This window comes from Alosa sapidissima, chromosome 19 (assembly GCF_018492685.1).
Source record: "Alosa sapidissima isolate fAloSap1 chromosome 19, fAloSap1.pri, whole genome shotgun sequence".
Classification (NCBI taxonomy): Eukaryota; Metazoa; Chordata; class Actinopteri; order Clupeiformes; family Clupeidae; genus Alosa; species Alosa sapidissima.
Window position 1 is genome coordinate 6,313,012 of NC_055975.1, and position 24,227 is coordinate 6,337,238.

At 41.5% G+C, this 24,227-nt stretch overlaps 2 protein-coding genes across 2 annotated transcripts; one reads left to right on the forward strand and one right to left on the reverse strand.

Moving 5' to 3' along the window:
* Positions 1-587: 587 nt before the first annotated feature.
* lck (LCK proto-oncogene, Src family tyrosine kinase) lies at positions 588-18,224 on the forward strand. Its single transcript, XM_042073351.1, has 14 exons — positions 588-766; positions 864-952; positions 3,924-4,033; positions 5,658-5,715; positions 6,262-6,352; positions 6,694-6,795; positions 7,073-7,176; positions 7,608-7,757; positions 8,512-8,664; positions 11,099-11,278; positions 13,815-13,891; positions 16,256-16,409; positions 16,654-16,785; positions 16,983-18,224. Exons 3-14 carry the CDS (start codon positions 3,929-3,931, stop codon positions 17,183-17,185), a joined length of 1,509 nt encoding a protein of 502 aa, XP_041929285.1. The 5' UTR covers positions 588-766; positions 864-952; positions 3,924-3,928; the 3' UTR covers positions 17,186-18,224.
* Positions 18,225-18,483: 259 nt separating this feature from the next.
* tmem54a (transmembrane protein 54a) lies at positions 18,484-21,701 on the reverse strand. The gene is made up of 6 exons (XM_042073355.1): positions 21,546-21,701; positions 20,378-20,574; positions 20,043-20,102; positions 19,629-19,817; positions 19,289-19,435; positions 18,484-19,095 (listed from the first exon to the last, which is right to left on the reverse strand). The coding sequence occupies exons 1-6, from the start codon at positions 21,556-21,558 to the stop codon at positions 18,976-18,978; spliced, it is 726 nt and encodes a 241-aa protein (XP_041929289.1). The 5' UTR covers positions 21,559-21,701; the 3' UTR covers positions 18,484-18,975.
* Between the last annotated feature and the right edge of the window lie 2,526 nt (positions 21,702-24,227).

Sequence of the window (24,227 nt, forward strand, 5' to 3'; positions counted from 1 at the left end):
TGCTTGGTACTGTGGCAGTTTTATTCATGTACAGCATTCTTGAAGAGCGATGAAGAACTCCCTCTGGATTCTTGCACACAGGAAATAATATAATCACAATAAATAAATAAATCATTGTACACAGAAATTGCCCCTTGGGGGGTTTACTGGTTCAACCCAAGCAGGACTCCAAGTATTTGTTTATTCAGCAACAGATGAAAACATTTATCACAACAACATTTTACATGAGCACAAAATATATTTCTGAAATGATATGTAGTCTAGTCAGTATTTCTCGGGTATTAACGTTACAACATTACATGTCTATATGATAATATCCATGATAAACCTTTCACTAATCTTCTGGGTGTCGGTTAAGGCAAAGATGGTAATGCCATACACAAGTATGTGAGGATGAGCAACAAAAGTTCATCCTCACCTTATCTGTGTAGCAGTGGTTGGTACCATAGCTGTTAAATGTCAGGAATCCACAGACTGTACAGGGGGGGAGACACCCTGACCCATTTTGCCCGTGAGGCCTAACGTTCCCCACCACACATCTGTGTGGAAGGCACCTGTGAGCCGAAGCTGGGTGAAGAGCTGAGCCTCTCAACGACAGGAAGCTTGCGTTGGGTTGCTTGCTCTCCACTGTGTATGTGTGTATGCGTATGTGTGTGTGTATGTGTGTGTGTGTGTGTGTGTGTGTGCGTGCGTGCGTTTAGGTGTAGAGCACAGGATGCAATCCTCTCGCTCATGTTAATGGCTGATTCTCATGTGGCACATGCATGTAAGAACCGAGTTTGACGTTCTTGAGATAGATTACGAACAAATTCCGAAATTTCATCTGGTCTGTTTGTAAAAGCCCCGTGTATGCTTCTGTGAAGGATATGGACATGGAGAGCCAAACCAGGGCCTCTTATCAGTAAATGCAAGGAACGTTAACTCTGAAAAAGCGCTGGGCAAACTTAACAAGGTAAGTGAAAGAATCCACCAACTTTGCTAACTGAACTGCATGTCTTCAAATTGTCCAATCTTTATTGGATAAAGAGTTAGAACTTATTCAGTAAATAAAATAAAATAAAAATCTTTAACACATGGAACTAGATACAGTATTAATGTGAATAATCTGGATGTTTAATGTTTTAAAATGTAGGTGAAGGATTTGCCAATGATACTTGATATTTACTTAAAATTTTAAGAGCAAGAAAATGAAATCATGATACATTTGCCTATCCTTGCATGTTGATTTAAAAGCTTCTTGTAAAAGTCTTTGTGAAAGTGAAAATGTTACAAATATATCATATGTCATGTTTGAATAATATCAGTTACTATGCAATCGAACATGAAAAAGACTCAAAAACACACTTAACATTATTTTGAATTATGTAAATAAATGGAAATAAAATATAATGTTGTATTATGGTAAATGCTTAAATGTCCTGATCTTTATTTAGAAAACACTATGCGATACTTGACCATCTAAAATTTTGAGATCACAGGAAATTAATAGCTACAAATCCATAAACAAATCTGTTGCAGAAAAAAAAAACATAATTCTGCTACTGTTGTTTTACACAAGTGAAAAAAATGTGTTGATGTACAGGATATCCTGAGACCTGACACTCTTGTATGATGTTTCTTTATGTGACAAGACTTCTAAACTGACAACAGCCCTTTTGAGATATTTATATATATTTATAGTACAATATGCTATTTCCCAGAACACTCTCATAATGTTTCATGTCAATTTTAGTTAACATGCTCTAAAGCCAACTAACACTATCTGATCTGATTATCTAGAACACCAAACCATTTCAATTGAAAACCATTGACAATTTTCATCGGCCTCATCGGCCTCTGCCTTTTTTGCTCATTTATTTCCGGGGAGTAATGGGACACTTAACAAACTTTCAGTAGGCAAGTTTACAAACTACACATTTTAGTAGGCAAAACATTTTCAAAATAGGCCTCAGTCATTATTACTACTTATCATCAATCCATCAGGAAAATATGTTCTATTATGATGTTTATCTTGGGCTTAAGTAAGACAACCGTAAGGTGACAACAACCTCTGATGATTTCAGCAGTTTACAAGATAACAGGAAAGCAGCACCAGAAGGAGCACTATAAACTTCAAAATGAAGCATGTGATCCTACATGCTACAAATAGAGATGGGCGGCATAGCCGACAATCATTTTGTCTAATTTGAAAATCGGAGGGGTTTGACCCTTGCCTCTCCAGAGTGGAAAATAGTGACTCTGTTTAGATATTGTGCACAGCATGGGCGATGTTCCCAAAGGCCCCCCCTCTCATCCTCTCCCCCGTACCCCTCTGTACTATGGGGGTCAGACGTTTCCCGACTCAGCAGTATAATTTCTCACGGGTTTGGACCCTGGGGACTTGCAGCCCCTGCGATCGGCTCACTGACCCTCCGTCATGACCTGCCCAAAGGGAGATGGCCTAACAGAGGCTTGGATTCTTTTGCACACGTATAGTATAAAGACACACACATAGAGACACTGATGTGCGCGCACACACACACACACACACACACACACACACACACACACACACACACAGTATGCCAACAACAGTACTTAGACATACATGGTAATCAAGAGTGTAATTTTTAATGTGAAATGCTTTTTGGAGGTAAAAGAAAAAAAGTAAGAAGAAAATGTGTCTGTCCACAAGCTTTTAATTTCCCATCATTAATTAATTAAAATTCACCATTCACCATCACAATTCTACAGTATAATCCAAGCAATATTTAGAGATCAGCATATCCTCAGTGTAATGACAATTATTTTGCAACAAAATTTGCGGTTTGGCCTTTCATTTACACGAAAACTGAGGTTTTATCACTGAAAGCGATTATTTCTAAAAACTCCGGTCAGTAACTGTCATTGAAGCAGACAGTAAGCACCTAGACCAGACACATTTCATTGAACTACACAACTACAACTTGTCATTTTTCATTGAAATAGACCTACAGTAAACACCTGGACTTGTCAGCTTTTGTACTGCTTTCTTCACTAACAATATACCTTCTCTAAAAGTGCCTTAGATCCATATTCCATATATACAGACACTGGTATCTCCTATGGGAAATGATTGCTGATTGAAGAGTTGTGCGAGATTCACACATTGCCACACAAGTTCATAATTTTGCCAGCAATATCTATTAGCTGTGAATAAATGTTTTCTATTTGTTTGACACAATTAATCACAGTTATTGAAGTTTGGAGTCTTTGTATCAGAACTGTGTTAAAAGTTTTGAAAAAGGATGTGAAACTTGTTAAACCAGTGAAATTGTGTTAAATCATTTGCAAAAGATGCTGTGCTAAGAAGGTGAATATCAAGATCAAATGATTCCCAGTTTCATTACGTGGATCTAAGCAATCAAGAAAAACTGTAAAGTGCTTTCTTCACATTCAAGACGACCATTTTTCTTTTGTTTTCTCTTCTACTATCAACAGAGTGACCAAATGGTCAAATGGCAACTTTAAAACCAGTTTTGAGGTGTGTGGATCATGATGATCCACACACCTCAAAACTGGTTTTAAAGTTGCCAAAGAGTTTGCTAGAAAATGGAGGAATACGTTATTCAGAGGTTGCGCTGCACATTAAGTGTCCTTTGTCTTTGTGTTGCGCTGCACATTAAGTGTCCTTTGAATACATTATTCAGAGGTTGCACTGCACATCTGCACATTAAGTGTGCTTTGAATATGTTATTCAGAGGTTGCGCTGTCTTTGTGACCATGAACATGGCCATGTGCACTGTGCATGTTGCACTTGGGTGTTTGATCATCATTCCATGTCTGATATTCCAGTAAAACCTTATTTGAGCTGACTTATTATCACATATCTTCAGTTACTTTAGTCATTCCTGTTTCCCCCTTACCTCCACTGTCTCCGTCCTCCTCTCACCTGTCCATCACAGAGACCATGGGGTGCAGCTGCAGCTCTGACTATGATGAGGACTGGCAGGAGCACCTGGATGAGAAGTGTGATCAGTGCAATTGCCCTATCCCTCCTGACTCTCTCAATCCGGTGAGTGTGTGATCAGTGCAATTGCCCTACTGCCCTATCCCTCCTGACTCTCTCAATCCGGTGAGTGTGTGCCACACGCTTTTACCAGGACATGTCGCGGTCTTTGGGCCCTAATTTAAAAGAGCAAAGTCTTAAAGTAACACCATGGAAGAATTCATATATGCCCCTTTGGTGTCAATATTCAGTGTCTTAGCGCTAAGATGGTACCCAATAGTCCAAAACCGACTGAAAGGGTCATGATCTTAATCAGCAATGTTAAATAGTGCAATCCAGCATTCCAGGCACAGATTGACACTGTCAGAGACTTAATTCTCCATTCAGTGTAGCATCAGAATGAGTTTGAGGCCCTAATTTTAAGTTAAATGAACTGCATTGTGTTGTTTTAAGTCTATCTATAGTTAATTTTATAACAAGGCCACATCTATTTGCTAATTTGACACTATGAGCAAGATCATATCCTATCCTATCCACACAATTGCTTTACTTCGTGCACAAGACACTTTACTCTTTAAGTCACTTTTGTGAAAGAAAACCAACCCAAGTTGTGTCATTTATGGGCAGTGAACATGTGATGAGAAATGAAACTGATAATAAAATGTTTCTGTTGCTGACGTTGTTAAGGTAACCTAAAAAATGCTTTGCCCACGTCTTATTCTTGAGCCTGCCTTACAGCCTGCCTTACATAATCTAGAAGGAAATTGTCCTTTGTGTGCACAATCAGCCTGACCTGTGACCATAAATAAGATATTGTGCACAACTTCCTTCACCACAAATGAGAACTTGCATATTAAAGAACAACACATGCTGGGACTGATAAACATGTTTGAACAATTAACAACAACACAGCCATTTGGAAAAATGTGCCCTCTTTGTTCAAGTCATAGCATGCTTTTGTTACTTTGACATTAGTGGGAACTTCTCCACTTCCCTCTAATTAAAGCCAACTGATTACTTCTGTTTTAAGGACAACTGCTGTCCTGCATCCATACTGTATGCTTATCAATATGGTGAATGATGTGGTTGAAGTCGTCTTTTTCATAAGCCCTCTGCTATACAAATTGCCAGTACACTGTGACGTAGCATGAAGCACATTACCCACATGAACCTGGTTGAAAAAATGCAGGCTAACTAACGTTTTAGGATGATTATTATGTCTGACATCAACAATATAAAGACTGCCACTGGATGTGGTTTGCTTGCATAAATTTATTTTGCAACATGTCAACCCACATGAGTATGCAGTGGCTGCATGGAAAATTGACACCTGTTACATTGCAATTATACTATAAGGATGAGTAGAACATTGCAAGAGTTAGAGTCAGTATCTGCTAATTGTTAATTGTGCTTAAAGATAGGACTAGTGTTGAAAATTAGAACAAAGTGTGATGTTACAAAACAAAATTGTGTGTCAGTTAGATGTTAATGGATTTTCCAGCTTTGCCAAAAGCCAAATAGACATAGCTTACAGCTAAGGAATGGCTCAGATAAATATTTGGAGGTGCTTCTTGCTGTGTATCTCAGTTTGTGCAAATTTTGCTGTTATTTTACCCCTTCTATTCCATGTTCAACTGATTTTTTTATTTATTTTTATTTATTTTTTTGCTCTCATGGTCCTGCCTCTTAGTACAAAGATGACCACAGTGGCTACCCTACCCAGTACGATCCACCAACCTCTCCTCTAGGTACGTCAAATCTGAGCCTTGTCTTTCTCATTCATGCAGTTCACGTGAGAGTACTTAGCGACCCACTGACTGGGTTTTGAATGGCATGTTAATCAGGGCACCAGGGGGTTCGGCTGTTGTGCAAACCGGAAGAAAAATTGCCGGATCATGGGCACGTTGCCTGGCAGGCCAAGTGGGACATTCACAAGCAAAAATCTGGTGTAGGGAGTAGACTGCTTGCTTTAATCCACATCCAGACAACATTAGCTTTGCTGTCTTACCGTAGACTTATCAGCCATGTAGAGCAGGCATTAGCCCATACTTGTTTCTTTCTTGAACACATACTTCATTGTGTTCTGCCAGCGTACACACAACATAATCATGATTGGCCTAAAAAGCAGTCATTTGTCTGACATGCACAAGAAATATCTGAAATATTTAATTCACTGTGAAACTCATTTGAATAAAGTAATGGGTGTGTATAGAATAAGACACTGTTGAACTTCTGACACTAATGATCTCATAACGGCACTCGTCACATAGTTATACCTGGTGTCTATTCCTCAGACAATCTGGTTGTGGCGCTGCACAACTATGAGCCCAGCCACAGCGACGACCTGGGCTTCGAGAAGGGGGAGAAGCTGAAAATCATCGACAGGTGAGAGTGCGCCTCTCTAAGGGGCCAAGGCACAGAGGGGCGACAGGTGAGAGTGCGCCTCTCTGAGGGGCCAAGGCACATGGGTGCGACAGGTGAGTGTGCGCCTCTGGGGGGCCAAGGCAAAGGGGGGCAAATGGTGATGGCGCAAACGCTGAAGTCAACCTCTGACTCACACCATGAGTCAAACCCTCAAGAGAAAAAAGAGCTCCAGGAAAAAGTCCAAAGGGGCAGACAGAGAAAAGGAGATGACTGGGATCTGTTTGTCACTCCTGTGGTGCCTCATCTTTCTTTTAGGATGAATTATTATGTTCTTAATGTTTTTTGTTGTTGTTTCTTTTAAGAGAGGACCCTGAATGGTACATGGCAGAGTCATTGACCACAGGAGAAAGGGGTTACATCCCATACAACTTTGTGGCCAAGTTTAACACAATTGAGACTGAGCCGTAAGTCACTATTCCTGCACCGGAACACCAGAATTCTCACAGACCTATTTGTGTATTTCCTTTCTGGACAAATAAAAACGCTATTTTTACACTGAACAAGAGCCACTTTTGACACATACAGTATGTCACATTGGGCATATCACATGAGAGTTGAACACAAGTCACTCTTACACACCATACACAGAGTCAAGACAAAGGCAAACTTTTACCTCATGATTGAAGGCTCAATGTGCTTCAAGTGACACCATTGATTGGTTTCTGGCTCTTCTGTGTGCAGCTGGTTCTTCAAGAACCTGTCTCGAAATGATGCCAACAGGCAGCTCCTGGCTCCGGGGAACACACAAGGCTCATTCCTTATCCGTGAGAGTGAGACGACCCCAGGTATGAGAACCGTGGGCACCCAGAGGCCCACAAATAGACATCGAAATAGGATCTCTTATTAATTGTTGCTGAAAATGAATCGTATGGGTATGGAAACTTGGCAGTTATCATCATTGTAAATGTATATTTATATAACAAAAGAATAAAGGCTTCTTTTGAATAAACCCCCACAATGACTTCATACAAAGTCAGATAGTGTAACAAGCATCAAGAGACAGGTGAATGCTGTGTTCATCCGCACACTCTTTTCCGCACAGATCTTTTATTCACATCTTTGGCTTCCATGCTTTTTTTATATTTTGCATGCTTGCACACATTGTATGCTCAACCGCAAGCAGCGGTTCAGTGGTTCAGTAAGGTTGACGAGAGATGCCGTTTAGAAGCGTCTCAGTGCCACTTCTTTCATTGGTTCATTTGCTGTTTCTGAACAGGTAGTTTCTCTCTGTCTGTGAGGGACATGGATCAGACCTCAGGAGACGTGGTCAAGCACTACAGGATCCGTAACATCGATATTGGCGGCTACTACATCACCACCAAGATCTCGTTCGCGTCTCTGTCAGAGCTGGTGAAGCATTACACACGTAGGTGTTCCTCCTCGCGCTTATGTTCACTGCCTCAATGGCCTGTTTCAACTGCTGTCAGCATCTGTGTCTAAATCACCTTTACACAGCACTGAGTGTGTGAAAACATATGCAATTCTTCCGAAGCTACGTCATTTTATTAGAGTAGGATACTGGCTTTAGCCTCGGGGAAGAGCTGAAGGTTTGCATACAGGGTGTGACCCTGGCAACCCAGCTTAGGAACAAAATAATTTAATGGCAGAGTGAATGTGAACTGAGCTCAAGAAATATGACACATTTGAGTCCCATTTTCATGTCATTGACAATAGGTGAAATTACTCCGTTCTCTCCTCCATAAAAGCTTCGTAGATATTTTAAGTAGGCCTATTTTAATGACCAGCATCATTCACTGTGTCAATTCTCTTCGCTCAATGTTGGTGACACTTTAAACGTAATTAAAGTACCTCTTGAAGAAAATAATTTGATGACAGACCATGGCCTCACCCTCTAATTCAAATAGTCCACCAATCACTTGAACAATCTTTGAACTATTAGTACATGCATCTAGTGTGAGAAAATATGGAGCAGATAAAGTAATGCACTTTCCCATCTGGTCCGTTTTTCTTCCTTCTTTCTTTCCTTTTTTCTGTCTCTCTCTCCATTTCTTTCTTTCTGTTTCTTTTTGTTGTAACACTTTCCTGTCTGGCTTTCTTTCTTTACCACTTTCATTCTTTCATTCTGACAACCCCCCCCCCCCCCTTTTCTTCTCTTACAGGAGATGCTGACGGCCTTTGCACTCGCCTGGTGAAGCCCAGTCAGACGCGTATGCCTCAGAGGCCCTGGTGGCAGGATGAGTGGGAGGTCCCGCGAGAGTCCCTCAAGCTGGAGCGTCGGCTGGGGGCCGGCCAGTTTGGAGAAGTGTGGATGGGTAAGACTGATGGTCATGTGTCGACCAACGCCCATGGCAATCAAGGGTTATCCTGTAGACAGGTTATGGTTTTTATTCTATGTACGCATATATACTACATATGCCAATGGACTCAGTCATGACTCATGTTTATTAACATACATATTACAGTGATTACAGTGATACTATAAACCTATATCACAGAAGGCCTTTAAGTCCATCATGGGAACTGAGCATTGTTCATTTTCAAAGCTCTTTCAAAGAATGGCGCTTCGAGCCATTTACGATTAGTGTTTTAAATTTAGTGTTCCCGTCAACACCCTCGATATGAGCTCAGCTGATCAGGGGAGGTGATTATGAATTTCCTATTCTGGTGAGCACCTTGGTGAACCTCGGCACTGAGAGATAAAGGAACCTGTTGCTCACCGGGCAGGGTTCCCCTATGTGTTTGTGTGTGTATGTGTGTGTGTGGGCTTTTCTTCCACGGCCTGTGATTTCCCAAACACTGATAACTAGGGTACTTGCACAAGCCTCAGGTCTTTTAAAGCAACCTTTACAAAAGCAGTATACTACAGCAGTTTCAGCTTTGCGTGGTTCCATGGGGTTGCTGTTTTTTTTCCGATATGCTGTAAATAATTCAACACGTGGTTGACAAGATGTGAATGTAGGTTGACACGATCTCATTAATCCTCCGTTCACCCACAACTCTCTATCATAGCAAGACAGAGAAAGAGAGAGAGAGAGGGAGAGAGAGAAAACGAGAGAGAGAGAGAGAGAGAGATGATCCCTTCTGAGGAACTGGGATATTTGGTCACATCCGTGAAGCAGTATGCGGTACATATTATGACCGCAGTGCTGTAGGTAGGCTGCTATCCGAAGACAATAATCATAATTCTGCAACTCCTTGTAAACCACAAGTCTTGCATGCTCTCCCCTTGGCTGTTCAATTATTGTTATATGTAAGGCCAGTGGGACGGTGTGTATGTGCCTGTGCGTATGTGCATGTATGTGAGTATATGTGCACTCATGTGTAGTCTTGTGTGTGTGTGTTTGTGTGTGTGTGTTTGTGTGTGTGTGTGTGTGTGTGTGTGTGTGAAAAAAACTCTGCATAGATTTACATTTTTTTTCTTTTAGCCGATCCTTTTTATCCAAAGTGACTTACATGTCATTTATATTGCAAGGGCCACTGTCCCCAGAGCAATTTGGGGTTAAGGGCCTTGCACTTCAGGCTACTCCTTAACCACTATGCTACCACTACCTAACGCTGCTTCAAAACTGATTTATTTACATGTACATTTACATGTAATCGTTTAGCAGAGGCTTTCATCCAAAGCAACTTACTAAATGAGTAATAGCATTCATGCTACAATGGGGAGGAGACTTAACAATAAATATTCTAGCATGCGTTAGCTATAAAAAGTTGTGGGTTAAATTCTCACCATTGTGTCCTTGAGCAAAGCACATACCCTGAATTCGCTTTGGACAAAAGCATCATCCAAATACATAAAATAAATAATAATAGATTCTACTATCAATAAATACTACTTCACATCACAAGATATTGGCACACATTTGTTTTGGCTGCTGAATACTGATTGGCCGGTGGTGGATATTTTGTTGAGTGAGTCAGATGAAACTTAAGGAGATGAGAGCAAATATGGCCAAGTGTAGACATACCAAATTTTTAAAACTGTAGCTTAAGTGGTTCTTGAGATACATATGTATTAATTACATGCCCATCAAGTTTCATGTGCCCTAGTGTTTCAGCGTCTCTGGAATTGTTGACCAAAAATGTGTGTGGGGGAGGGGGGTATAAAATTAGATGACAATACGTCTCCAAGTCTATTTATTAGCTTTCTGCCATTACTCAGCATTAAACAGGAAGCATCAGTGTTATGATGATCGGATTATCTGCTGAGGTAATCGGACCCCCTGGCTGTTGTTTGTGTGTGAGATGGGTGTTCTCGCCATTGTCCGTCTCCGCTTGGCGTACACAATGTGATATTAGGCTACCCACTCCGTCTATCAGGGTTAAAAATGCTCCTCCATGGGACTGGCCATGGGTTCACTGCCTGGTTTGTGTTTACTACTTCCTCCTGCTGTCTCGCTCAGCATTTGTTTTTCTCACCCATTCGCTCACTTTCTCTCTGTCAACACCTCGGCGTTTGCGTGCACTCATACTAGTCATACTGCATCTGTTATGTGCAGGTTTTTTTTTTGCTTTTTACAGTGAATTGGCTGCAACTCATTTGTATACGAAAGGAACTGTTGTGCCTTTTGTGCCCGGAGTGATTACTGTTCTGATAACACCGTTTGCATGAGATTTGGGTAAATAAACAAATGGTGTTGGCTTTCACAGAACAATCGATGTTGAAGCTGAGTGATGAGGTTTGGTGTGATACATAAAAGGTAACTTATGAGCAAAACAATAATGAACTTTTCTGTTTTGATTTAGGTGTGTACAACAACAACAGAAAGGTTGCTATCAAGTGTCTGAAGGCAGGGACCATGTCCATCAATGCATTCCTGGCAGAGGCCAACCTCATGAAGGCTCTGCAGCATGCACGCCTGGTGCGCCTCTTCGCCGTGGTAACGGCGGAACCCATTTACATCATCACAGAGTACATGGAGAACGGTGAGAGAAGCTCTCCAGAGCACTGCTGATCACTTGCATTATACTTCCTTTAAAAAACGAGGCGGGCCTGAGAGTTTGAACAAAAGCAGATTTGTATATGTGGAAAGTGTTACGAATCCAAATTCAAAGTGTTTACTTAACACAATGTGCAAATAATTCATTCTTAAATAGTTCATTTTTCCAGAAAGAGTGAAACAGATGACCAAGTGAAATGCTTTGACAGTTCTGTAGTTATAGAGATATTGAAAATGGTTCACCTTTTGGCCTGAATTTCCTTGTGCTGCTCTTATTGAGCGAGGGCACACACCCTTTGTTCCATGGATGGCTAACTTGCATGCGGTCACGCTGCTTCCTTTCAACAACAAACCACATATCGAGGATTCAACAGCCTTGCATACCCTTATCTTCCCTGAGGCCGAGCTGGCATGGCATGAATTGCTATGGAAATAAACACCTATGCCACTGTCATAATGCCATCGTTGCTATTCGTGACTAAACATGAGAACTAGCGACACACAGGAGGAAGAATGTTTTTTAGCCATGCATCACAGCCCATGACACATTCATCTCTCTCTCTCTCTCTCTCTCTCTTCTCTTCTCTTCTCTTCTCTTCTCTCTCTCTCTCTCTCACACACACACACACACACACACACACTCACACAGTTCTGCTGCACTAACTTCCCCTGAGCAACACCAACAGTGTTTGATGAAATGATTACAACACTGATAGAGGAATGTGTGTCCGACATCACTGCTGGTTGACACAGTGAGAAGAACAACTGGGATTGCTTGTCTGGATTTCATGAAATGGGCTTCACTGAAAAAAATGCCGCCCCTGGACAGTGTCAGTGAGGTGTGTTTGGAGGCATCGCTGACAAAAATAACCTGGACGCCTGTGGGTGTGTAGGGGAGAAGGCATGGATTTCTTGATCAGTCGCACCAAAAGGGAAGTTCCTCCCTGATAAACGCTAGCGTTTGTAAAAGGGGCATGTGATCCACTCACTCATTGTTCTTGCTAAGCAGACCTGTGGCTCCGCATGGCCAAAATGGCTTGGCTCCAGAAGCAATGGCGCAATGAACATCCCAACAATACAGCAGCCCTGAAAGGGAAGGTCCAGTGATGCCAAATATATCCACTTATGCTTGCACAAGTCTACTAGGGCTCTGCTGTAGTAGCCCGTAAAGTCACTAGTCACTGTGAAATCCATCATGCAACAATGCTTTTCATTAACCCAAACCACAAAAAAGACATGGAAGAAACAACAAAGTCTTTTTAAGAGGACTCCTTTAAAGTCATTAAACAGTTCTATCCAAAAGACAACCTTTCTCTCATGGCCTAGCAGCTGTGTTTCTGACCAAAGAAAACACCCATGAGCCACCAGAAGAAAACCCAAACCAGACCAATAAAACCATGTTATGGTTACAGGTGTTCTGAGAATGGGCTGGTTCTCTTTTAACTGCCTAACCCCAAATGGCAAACACACTGAGCAAGTACCCTTTACACGGGTGACTGAAGCTTCATGGCCAAGGACAAGCCAAGTGCAAAGTGTGCTTTCTAATCTGTTATCCAATATGCATTGTTTGGTTTTATTTTAATTCCTGTTCTCAAAGGCTTGTTGTCCTTTTCAAGACCTTACATTGATGGTGGCAACAAGTAATCTCATTCACAGGGCCACTGGTGACTGGGGATACTGGTGGTGAATGGGCCGTCTTTGTGCGCAGCCAGAGAAGGCCTTGCAGAGTGGCGGCCAAAGCTACAAATCTCCTGTCCCCTTTGTGCATGGCTCACGTGTCTGAGGAAACAATTGTTGCCACTGTTGTTGTCGTAAAGGAAGACTCGGTGTGTGCCCTTTTTTTCTCCTCAGTCATCTCTTCTTTTTTATATAACACCGCAGACAATGTGGCTGGACTTAAAACAGGATCTGAAGTTAAAGTTGAAAACAAAGTAACATTTTTGACCTCGACCTGGTGGTTCCTCTTTGGCAGAGGGGGCATCAAAGCAGCCCGTCTAAAGAACGGAGCGGTGGTGGTGTCTATCCTCCTCCTCTACTTTTTGTTTTTCCTGCTCGGGACTTTTTCCAGGCTTCGTCTTAAAGCGTTTCCTCAGACGGATGGCGGTCACCGGTCAGGGTGCGGGCTCTGCTGAGGCACCGTGTTCCCCCCCCCCCACCACCAAACACAAAACACCAGGCCTGAGGAGCGTCCATGTCGTAGGGCCTCACCTTGACAGATAGCAAGCGGACTTCCTGAGAATGTTATGTTCTCTGTTCTGGTCAATCACTGGCTATTTATGGCTCTATTTTAAAGCATGGCGCACCCTATGGAACTCCAGGAACACAGAATAGTTCCACTCATTAATCTCCGCACTCTCCCAAATGTTTGTTCTGCTTTAATCCTTTTTAACAACTGGGTGGGGATAACATATTATTGTATACATAATTGTTATTGAACTATGATATGTTGATGTTAGTCACTGTTACTCTTGCATTGTCAGATGTTTTTGTAATCATGTTGCTCCCACTGTGTTGTGTTTCAGGCAGTTTGGTGGATTTTCTAAAGACTTCAGAAGGCATGAAACTTAGCATGAACACACTCATTGACATGGGCTCACAGGCAAGTCATCAATCAGCCCGCCATTTCCTCGGCGACAAACTCTCCAGCGCCACCTGTATTTAGTCTTTGCTCTCTTGCTTTTACTCACTCGCTTTCTGTTTTCATTTCTCGGCAGAGAAAAGCTCCATAATATAACAATGAGTGCATAATTACCCTGGTAGGATGGCAAAGCTGCTGCAGACATTATGAGGCTTACCGTACCTGTGTCTTAATCTAACATTAACAATGGAGACATGTCTGAGCATGGGGGGAGTCCACTGATCTATAAAGATCTTTATAGATCAGTGGGGGAGTCTGATGAGCAAGTCTAGACTGTAGTTCAAATACAAGTGTGTCACCACAGGGAAACTCACCATTAGTTAAGGCTTACACAGATTCTCTCTCTCTCTGTCACACACACACACACACACACACACAAAGTGTGCGCATGCGCACACACACACACACACACACACACACACACACACACACACACACACACACACACACACACACACACACACACACACACACACACACACAACCTTTCCACTCAAAACAACCATTACATTTAGGAACCATGTCAACAAGACTCTCCTTTAGATGCTTTGACCTCACCAGTAAAAATTAAATTAAATTCTCAAAATTCAATTCTCACCATTTCTCAATCCCTACTACAGGGCACATGTCGTTATGCAAGGTCATTTTCTCGTTAGAAAGTGAAGGACAGGAATTGAGACCATGGGCAACAGAGTTAAGGGCTGTAAACCCATGGACAAGAAGACCCTCAAAACCCAATAACTGCCTGCAGCCATAGAGGCAGGGCTGTTCTGTTGAATGCTCTGCTTAAGCACTTAGCAGGAGAATGTTCTTGGGCAACGATAAGAACAGTGATGCCATTCAGCCACCATGTTACATGTCTTCAGCCCAGAGACTCGTACATCATGTGACGGGGCCCACAACTGAAACGGTTCCCGAAAGGCCCCACTTGTCAGTCTGCCATTCCACAGAGACTCGTGCTTAGGGTTCTGACGTGTGTGTGTGTGTGCGTGCGTGTGTGTGTGTGTGTGTGTGTGTGTGTGTGTGTGTGTGTGTGTGTGTGTGTGTGTGTGTGTGTGTGTGTGTGTGTGTGTGTGAGTCTGTGTGTGTGTGTACAGCGGTCCATACATCTCTCTGGGTGGGATTTTTTGCAAAGCTCTATGTGTAACCACTTCCCTGCCTTGAGGTAGAGCAAGCAAGCGCACGTGCTTGAGAGAGAGAGAGAGAGAGAGCGAGCAAGCAAGAGAGAAAGAGTGTATAAGTGTGTGTGTGTGTGTGTGTGTATGTGTGTGTGTGTGTAAGTGTGTTTGTGTGTGTGTAAGTGTGTAACAAACGTGTGTGCTGAGCCCACTGTCTCCAGTGGGCTCCACTGCCAACACACACCTCCCCTCCATTCTGCCAAATCCCTCTGGCCTCATAACACCTACTTGTGAGGGTGTTTCATCATTCTGCCTGCGCTCCATTGCCTCCTAAATACACTTGCTACACACCCACCCACCCATCCACCACCCCAAAGACAAGTTAGGGGAGCGCTCCTTTGATCGCATGCACCGAGGCGGTCGGTGCCACCGCCATAACGCCGTCTCCTCAGGCATCTGCCGCCCCAACCGCAAGTCGTTCCTGTTGCATGTCTCTCTTTGCCTCCCCATGCCTCCCTACCATGCACAGCAGTGTTGTCACAGAACAGTGCTCGGCGTAACTCATAGACATGTTAGATATGTCTACATGGTATTGTGTCACCCACATGTGAAGTCAGTGAGTACTCCAGCTCCATGTGTTATATAAAAAAAGACTAACGTTAAAGTTGACTGGTATTTAGCAGACACTTCAGTCCAGAGTGACACACACTCGCAGCGGCAGGTTTCGGGAATCAAACCCCAGCCAGACGATTGTCTGTTTCTTCAAGCTCGTAGCACTTTGGACAATACAGCAGAGCAGGCTGACCACTCTGACTAATTGTATTGAAATAAAAGGAGACGCTGGCAAGGGAGCAATGGAGCTCGCAGCTGGACACGGTGTTGGGCCCAGCAGCAAGCTGACCGGTCATGGAGCAGGGCTGAAAGACGCCTGTGAAAACTGGGTGGAGCACGGAAGGCAGGGTCAAAGGTCATACCAGGGGATGTAGGGCCCTCCCTGGATTAGGAATTTGGATGTTTCAGCCTCCAAAATACACAGTCTGCGTCACTGCAATGAAAACGAAGGGGAAAATGCCACTGTTGTGTTTTTTTTTTTCTGAACATGAACACACACACACATACACATGCCGATACACAGATATGTTGTAGAAACATAATGCAGTGACTCACAGTCACGGACTCCTAATTGATTAAGTTATGTTCCTTGCAGATCGCAGAAGGCATGTCTTACATTGAATGTAAAAATTACATCCACCGAGATCTGCGAGCAGCAAACATCCTCGTGTCACTCGATCTCGTCTGCAAGATTGCTGACTTTGGCCTGGCTCGACTCATAGAGGACAATGAGTACACAGCAAGAGATGGTAACAAACTGACTATTATGTCTTCATTATATATACTTTATTTCCCTTTGCATCATAATGAATCCATACACAAGATAATACAAACACATGTGTACCAACTGATTTATTATAAGTAGCCCTATTATGAACTGCACCTCACACTAGACCAGAGGATCCATTTCATGCTCTAAATTGTGACATACTGCCATCTAGTGTCAAGTGTTTCTGTAAAGTCATATTTGATGAGAAATCTTCTGTCTGGCAGGTGCTAAATTCCCCATCAAATGGACTGCCCCAGAGGCAATAAACTATGGAACCTTCTCCATCAAGTCAGACGTCTGGTCTTTTGGGGTCCTGCTAACTGAAATTGTGACATACGGACGAATCCCTTACCCAGGTGCCCATACTTTTATATAAGGACCAATCTTAGACATGGTTGTACAAAAACAGCTACAATTAATATTACTTGTAATCATACCATACTCTCTCCAGGATGTCAACTTGTTAGGCAAGCTAGTATTCTATACTCACTTAAACTACTCACTCCAGTCACCAAATGCTAAAGACATTCTCTTCTCCCAATGCCTTTCTAAGGAATGACTAACCCAGAGGTGATCCAGAACCTGGAGCGTGGTTACAGGATGCCCCAGCCAGATAACTGTCCGGACGGTCTCTACGGCATTATGCAGCACTGCTGGACCGAGGTCCCCGAGGACAGGCCCACTTTTGAGTACCTGAAGTGTGTACTGGAGGACTTCGCCACATCCACTGAAAGGCAGTACCAGGAAGGCCTGTAACAGCATGCTGTTTTAGTGAACAGTTCAGTGTCCAGATGTGCTGCCATGCAAAAGGATTAGGCCTTCTATACTCAGGGTCCTGGATTGAAATGGGTGACTGACTTCTCATAAAAAAGGCCAAAAAAGAAATTACTGTCTGCTTTTTTTGTGTGCCAGTTTATGATTCAAAGCTCTTTCAAGCAGTTATACATGTATAACAAAATATTTAGACTTTTTTTCTTGTATGGATGATGCCGTAGGTGGAATCAAGAGGATATAGTTAATTATGGTGTATTAAGCAGTAATGTGTCTGTTCCTTCGTAAATACGCATATTTATCTTTCCACACCCACCAAACCAACCAAGCTCCCAATGGAATTAATCTGAGACAGAGGTGGAGAGACGTAATTATACAGATAGCTGATGAACGTGATTTAAGGGCTTTTAGATTTAGCCAGTGTTGGTTGTTAAGTTAAGGTGCATTATCTTTGTGTGTGTGTGTGTGTGTGTGTGTGTGTGTGTGTGTATGTGTGTATGTGTGTGTGAGAGAGGGAGAGAGAGAGAGAATGGAGACTCAGCTGGAAATTTCTAAAGCACCAAATTATTGGAAAGTATATGTGTTTTTGTCTGTTTATCTATGTACATATTTAGCCATCTACTTAGAGTGGAATAATAGGTGCATGTCAGTATATTTGTAATGTAGGTATAAATGTAGGTATCTGGTTGTTTCTTTCCTTTCTTTCCTGTATGGTCTTTATTTTGTCTGGACATCCTCTGTGTCTGAACATGTTATGGTAGACAAGCTTAAACAACGACAGTCCTTTAAGTATTGTGTTACTTTCTAACACTGAACACAACTTATACCAGGGAATACACAATAGCTGATTGCTCTATGTGGAATACCCTGTCTTTCATTATTTACATATTGTCTTTAATGTGTCAGTTTTTGCCTGATTTAGTGATTTGTGCTTTCCAGTTAGTTAGTTATTGAAGCAATTAAGTATTCTCTTGTTATGACAATCGTTCTTATGTTGAACTTTAATAAATTCCTTATACAAACATGAGGCATACTCTGTTTTGATACCTAATCCCTGTTTGACAATGTGGTTGACAAGTAATGTTGTGTGTTGAGTGCAAAAAATCATAATGTGTTCCTTTGTCTTATTTGATCACTAATCCCTTCAATTCCAAGTTTGAATTTAACTCATGGAACAGGATTTTTATTACCAGAGATTGGTGGGCGGATACTGTGGTATTCTAATTTGTTTGTCTTTGGCATGCTTGTAAGTTGACTGAACAAAAGCAACTCGGACACAGACACTATATTAAAAAACATGTTTACCAAAACACTGTCAGAATAAACGTACTCTAGAAGCAAGCAAACATACTTAACATAAATTACATGTCATTCCCAATATACTGTACAGTATCATTTAACAAATTATCTATATGTGTCAAACTCATAAAAGACACTGAATTTCGAATGTGAAATGGAACATAGTAAGTTTGAAAATGTGGTCGAAAATCACTCAGCAATCACTACTTGGATGCAATAATTTAATCTATGGTCATAGTCAGAAATTTACACATCAAGATACACTAGAAACAATTATTTTTTGAAGAAAAAAAAACAATAATATATATCAGTAACCTTTTCCCCTAGTTTTGATATGAACAAATGTCTCTTTAATAAAGGGACCTTTGAATAATCCAGTGGTAGACCTGAGGCAGTGTTTGTGGACATTTGTGTGGCAGCAGGCTATTACCATAGCATAGATAAGAGTTTTTGTATCTCTAGCACCACCCAGTGGCTCAGATTGTTCCAGGAGTAGGAGTGTTGAATCTGAGCAGTTCGTGTTGTTCAGCGGGCTCTGCTTCTGACTGTCTCTGGCTAGATGTGGACTCCAGGTCCGTTGGGCTCTTTATACGCACCTGAAACACAGCAGAGATAAGCTCAAACATTTAGAATTTTGAATCACTCCATTAGCTCTTCCACAAGACAATATTTCACTCAGACTAACAAAACACAGACATGTCGAACTGATGGTGCCAAAAAATATGGAGGTCAATAAGCGTTGATAAATAAATATATATGGCCATGACTGTGACTATCTCAATCGCTTACCCTCCTGGTGTTGATGATCTTCTTCCTTCTGCGCCAGGGACAGGAGAGGCGCAAGTAGGAGATGCAGGCGAAAAAGCAGCGCCCACAGAACACAGTCTCCACTACCAGCATCAGGATCAGAGGAGCCCACAGAATTATAGTTGTTCCCTGGGAAATAAAAGACAAACACATTCTTGGATCTCAAATATGATCTACAAGAACAACCATGAAGACATTCTCTTATGAATTTCCATAAATCTACACATAACCCTCATCCCCACATTTCTTCACACCAGTGTCTCCAAACAAGGCAACCATGTCGATGTTTGTTTCGGAAACACAGAAACCTGTCGCAACTTACATAGACCCTTGTGGGATCAAACCGGCATTCTGTAGTGATGCTGAAGTAGTTGATGGGGAGTTCATCGCAGGATTTCAGCAGGCCCCAGCCTCCATTTATGATGGTCATGATTATGGACACACTCAGCCCCACGGTGGAGGCCGTGGACAGGAGAGCTGCCAATATACTGACCACAAACAGGAACCATTTCTGGAGATAAGGTGAAAACCCATACAGAAAATCTTCTCTGAGTTAAAGCTGCAGTCAATACTCATCAATGATGAGATGACATCTGACATAGATCTTTAAGTATGAAAAGACAACACAATATCAATATCTTAATACAAGTACTGAAGATAGGATATTGAAGCTACTGAGGTACAGAACATGAACATCAGAATGGAGACATGAAATGTCTTGTATTCGTATTCTTACCAAAGGCTTGTTTTTCCTGTTTTTTGATAGGACTATTGCTGAGATTCCAACAATGATAGCCTACAAGTCCCAACATGGAGAACAGGGATCAGATAGATGAAAGGTTGGGCATTGTTGTATCAACACAGGGACACACAAATGCCATGTGCCCTTTCACAGGCAAATCAAGCAAACCACTAGAATATCAGCTACTCAGTCAGCAGTACTATAAAATGAATCAATATGAGGACATACAGGACCCTGACTTCTTAAGATGTCAACCATTCAGCAGTCACTGGTAGATACACACTGCTCGTTTAATTTTATGTGGTCTGAAAACAAAAGTAGTCTTGTACCATGAGGCCTGATACCAACGCTATTACGTTGGAGATGGCGTACTCCATGGTGCGAGCCTCGACGTGCAAGTTGACATGCCTGAGCACGGCGCCGTGCACTAGCGCCCCCAATAGGAAGTTGACATGGCCAACCAGCACCAGCCCCAGGCCCATCTTCATCAGGGCCTTGTCATCGTCCAGGTTGGCACAGCACACCCCTGCATTGGACCAGGTGACATTTGAATGTAATTACTTGGTTATTATGTGGCAATGCATTCTCTTCATTTGGATGAGAAAATGCTGTGCATCAGTGGACTTCGACTAATGGTAACTGAGTCAGCCTAAATGTGTTTGTTGGTATTCAATATATCAATATATAGGCCTATCAGTGTCAGTGACATTCTGAAGTGTTTTGTCTTTGTTTCAAACTGGATAATGCATGTGTTTTATTTGGCATCTTCTATCAAGAAAGGGAAGATTTAAGATTATACATTATAAAACATGTATATGTTATACAGTATGTCATGACTTGAAAATGAAAATGTTTATTCAAACAAGAATTAAATAATTAAGTGGCTGTTTCATAATAATTAAGTGGCTGATTCATATGATATTCCAGCCCTTTACTGGTTGAATATACAACTCTGAACTTTTCTTCAGGAGGAACAGGTGTAAAGACTGAGCTCCCACTGAGTTCCAGCTAATTAACCCACCACACAGCCAGTGCCAAATTGGTTTATAGTGATTCTCATTTGCTTAAAGCCATGGGCACATAATTATGTTTCAGCAAAACAAAGGAGACCACAATATACTAGGTCTAGTCTAACTAGTCTAATCATTTTATCCGCAGGAAAGATTATCATGATCTCTTTGACATTTCTTTCCAGCTTTGTTTTACAAATAACTACAAAAACATTAAACAACCGCAGGTAAAGTATGCTTTACAAAAGGAAAATATCGTCCCTTCCATGCGTCTAACCGAACTAACGAACCCAAAAATGACTTGTGCAAATATGTTTTATCGCTGCAAACTAATGTGAAACTCGAGCTGCCCCACCCTGCGACAGTTCAATCTCACACACTAAAACTTAGGCTAACTCAGAACCGTAAAGGTAGGCTACCTTTATAAGGCTCTGGGCTAACTTATTTGGGTTGATTTCTTAATTTCTACAAGAAAAAGGCAACTTACCCGATCTAACCATGTTGTATTCTTTATTCTTACGCCATTCTAAGAACTTTTATAAACACCCATACTACAGTGACAGGCTAATGTTCCTCTTGGTCTTCTCCGATTCATACAGGAAGAGAATCCAAAAGACGCGCATCAGGTTGCACTGGAGTCGCCACACCCTCGCCTAACACCTGAATGAAAAGTAAAGGGGGTTGGGAATAGGTAGTAGATGACTCCTGTTTACCTGAGCCAGGATGATCATCTGTATCTTTTGCTTCCTTTTCGTCATGTGGGCATGCTCGTTGATGAAGGCGTTGTTCAGTGGTCATGATGTGGTCAGTGTGATTCAGTGGAACTTTGTCAAGAGTTTACCTTAAAACGTTAATAGCCCAATTAAGTTGTTTGTGTGTGTTTGTTTGTAAGGATAAATTATGATTTTCTTTGAACGCCTATTTTCAGACAAGGGCACAAGGCACCCCCAGGCCATCTTAATATCCAATGTTCTTTTATTGAACGCATAATACACGGCATTTAATACTGTAAATGGAACTAGGTCTACAGTGAAGAGGGGGAAAAACGCTACTTTTTTCCACCAGAGGGGGGAGCAAATGCTTAAGGTCGAAATGTTTACCAAATTGACAGATCCAACACTAATCACAGGAACGTGTGTAGGGCAGTTCCAGCGTTATGGATGTGACAGTTATATACTCATATTGATAAACAAAATGCCTTAGAGCAGGGGCAAAATTAGTATCAGTGAATTAATTTGCATAACTTTTAATGTAACCTCTGTCCTCTGAATACTGACAAATCCTCAAATGTTATATAATAATTTACATCCTAAGAATACAAGGCATTTTATTAGCGTTATGGATGTGACATGAAATAGACACACTTTTTTGAGAGATTACACGTTTTCTACAAACTCTGTGAATTTTGAAGGAAACTGCCGAAACCGTGATATATGTAGCATGAAGGAGCCTTGACTGGACATAAAAAGTGTGTTTTTGAAACTATGCGTCATTTTCGTAATGTATTATGTTGGAAAAACTGCCGTTATGGATATGACATGTCTGAACCAGTCATCCACAAACTACATAAAACACATACTTAAGTAGGCCTATTGAATTTTGATATGAAACAATTTAAATAGTAATTATGAAAAACTAGCAATGAAATTATTGCTTCATCAGTGCCCATTAAGATCCCCAGGAAGAATCAGGTCAAGTCATTTAAAATATAAAAAATAAATATGTTTTTTCTTTTACTGTCATCAATTTTGGTCAATGATTCCGGGTTACTGAAACACCAGGGAACATGACATTTGTTGGCCACTCCTCCACTTCACTGCGCTAGGCTAAATAACTAGCCCTACCTGAACCGTTGCACCCAAGATGATAAAATGATTATGGTATATTAGTCTCAAGAGCCCGCATCAACCTAGCCCATACCCACTCATTAGTGATTTGCACACATACAGTACATGCCCACACACATAAACACACACAGGCACACACACGCACGTGCGCACGCACCCACACACACACACCGTTAGCACCCTAACACACACACACATACACACACACACACACACACACACACACATACACACTCTTATACACAAAAGCAAACTCACACATGCACACACTCATTTATATGCACATGAGTTGCAGGAGTATCATATTTTGTACCGCTATGCGGTACATCTAGTTTATTACTGGCGTTACTCATGTTACTCTGTGGGTATTAGCTACAGAGGATCCGACACTTCAAATGCTGCCATATCATGTTGTAAACTTGTCAATGAGCGTCACATTTCAAATTAAACTGTGTTACTGTAAACGGATGTGAACGGCAGGCTGAACACATCTGCAACAGAAGGAGGTTGCTACGTTAACTCCAGCTCCAAAGTCAGCCATCCTCACCAGCTAACACGATCATCCAGTTACTGTACAACAACAGTATGACAATTAGAAGATAATCACTCAGATTTTCATATTGGACCACTCGAAAATAGGCTATGTCCATCACTGGAGACATTTTAATCTTTTTGTTTTGTTTTGCTAATGCTGAGGCCTTCCTGTGGTTTTGATCATCTTAATAATCTCTGAAACATCAATTGTAAACACTAAGGTGAAATGTGTTGCCACCAGAACAGACAGAGGCATTATTATCCCACCAGAACAGACGTTTATCAGCTTTGAGGTAAAATAAAGTCTTGTAAATTCACATTATGTAACATCCATAACGTCACATCCATAATGCACCATTAAATGTTTTGAAAGTAAGAAAGGCACATGTTTTAAATAATACTTTACATTGATATAAATCAGCTTTGCACAGACACTTTGGACATTGTTGCATCAACACTGTATGTGTAGCATAAACTTTTCCTATAAAACGTTATGGATGTGACATGGTCATGGAACTTGCTGACTTAAAAACAAGAGCCTTACAAATGTGAGGAGCTGTGCTCTTAAGGAAAACTGAGCATACACATTGCTCTACCATTCCCTTGTCAATCTGGAATTTGTCAAATGATAACAATTTGTTGGAACCTTGAGTCCATTTATCTCCTTTTTAAACATGTATAATATTGCCATGTGAAAACTGTTGTTTCTGTATGGTTGCACACCATATTTATGATGTAAGAAGAGTGTAATTCTCCATGAAATTCAATCAGATCAGTTAAAAACAGTA

Excerpts from the sequence above, each read along its gene's own strand:
- tmem54a (XM_042073355.1), bottom strand. Across the intron at positions 20,103-20,377 it reads CGTTGGTATCAGGCCTCATG|GCTATCATTGTTGGAATCTC; the intron begins GTACAAGACTAC and ends TGGGACTTGTAG. Across the intron at positions 19,436-19,628 it reads TTGATCCCACAAGGGTCTAT|GGAACAACTATAATTCTGTG; the intron begins GTAAGTTGCGAC and ends TTTATTTCCCAG.
- lck (XM_042073351.1), top strand. The coding sequence starts at position 3,929 with ATGGGGTGCAGCTGCAGCTCTGACTATGATGAGGACTGGCAGGAGCAC. Across the intron at positions 13,892-16,255 it reads TCATTGACATGGGCTCACAG|ATCGCAGAAGGCATGTCTTA; the intron begins GCAAGTCATCAA and ends TGTTCCTTGCAG. Across the intron at positions 16,786-16,982 it reads CGGACGAATCCCTTACCCAG|GAATGACTAACCCAGAGGTG; the intron begins GTGCCCATACTT and ends TGCCTTTCTAAG.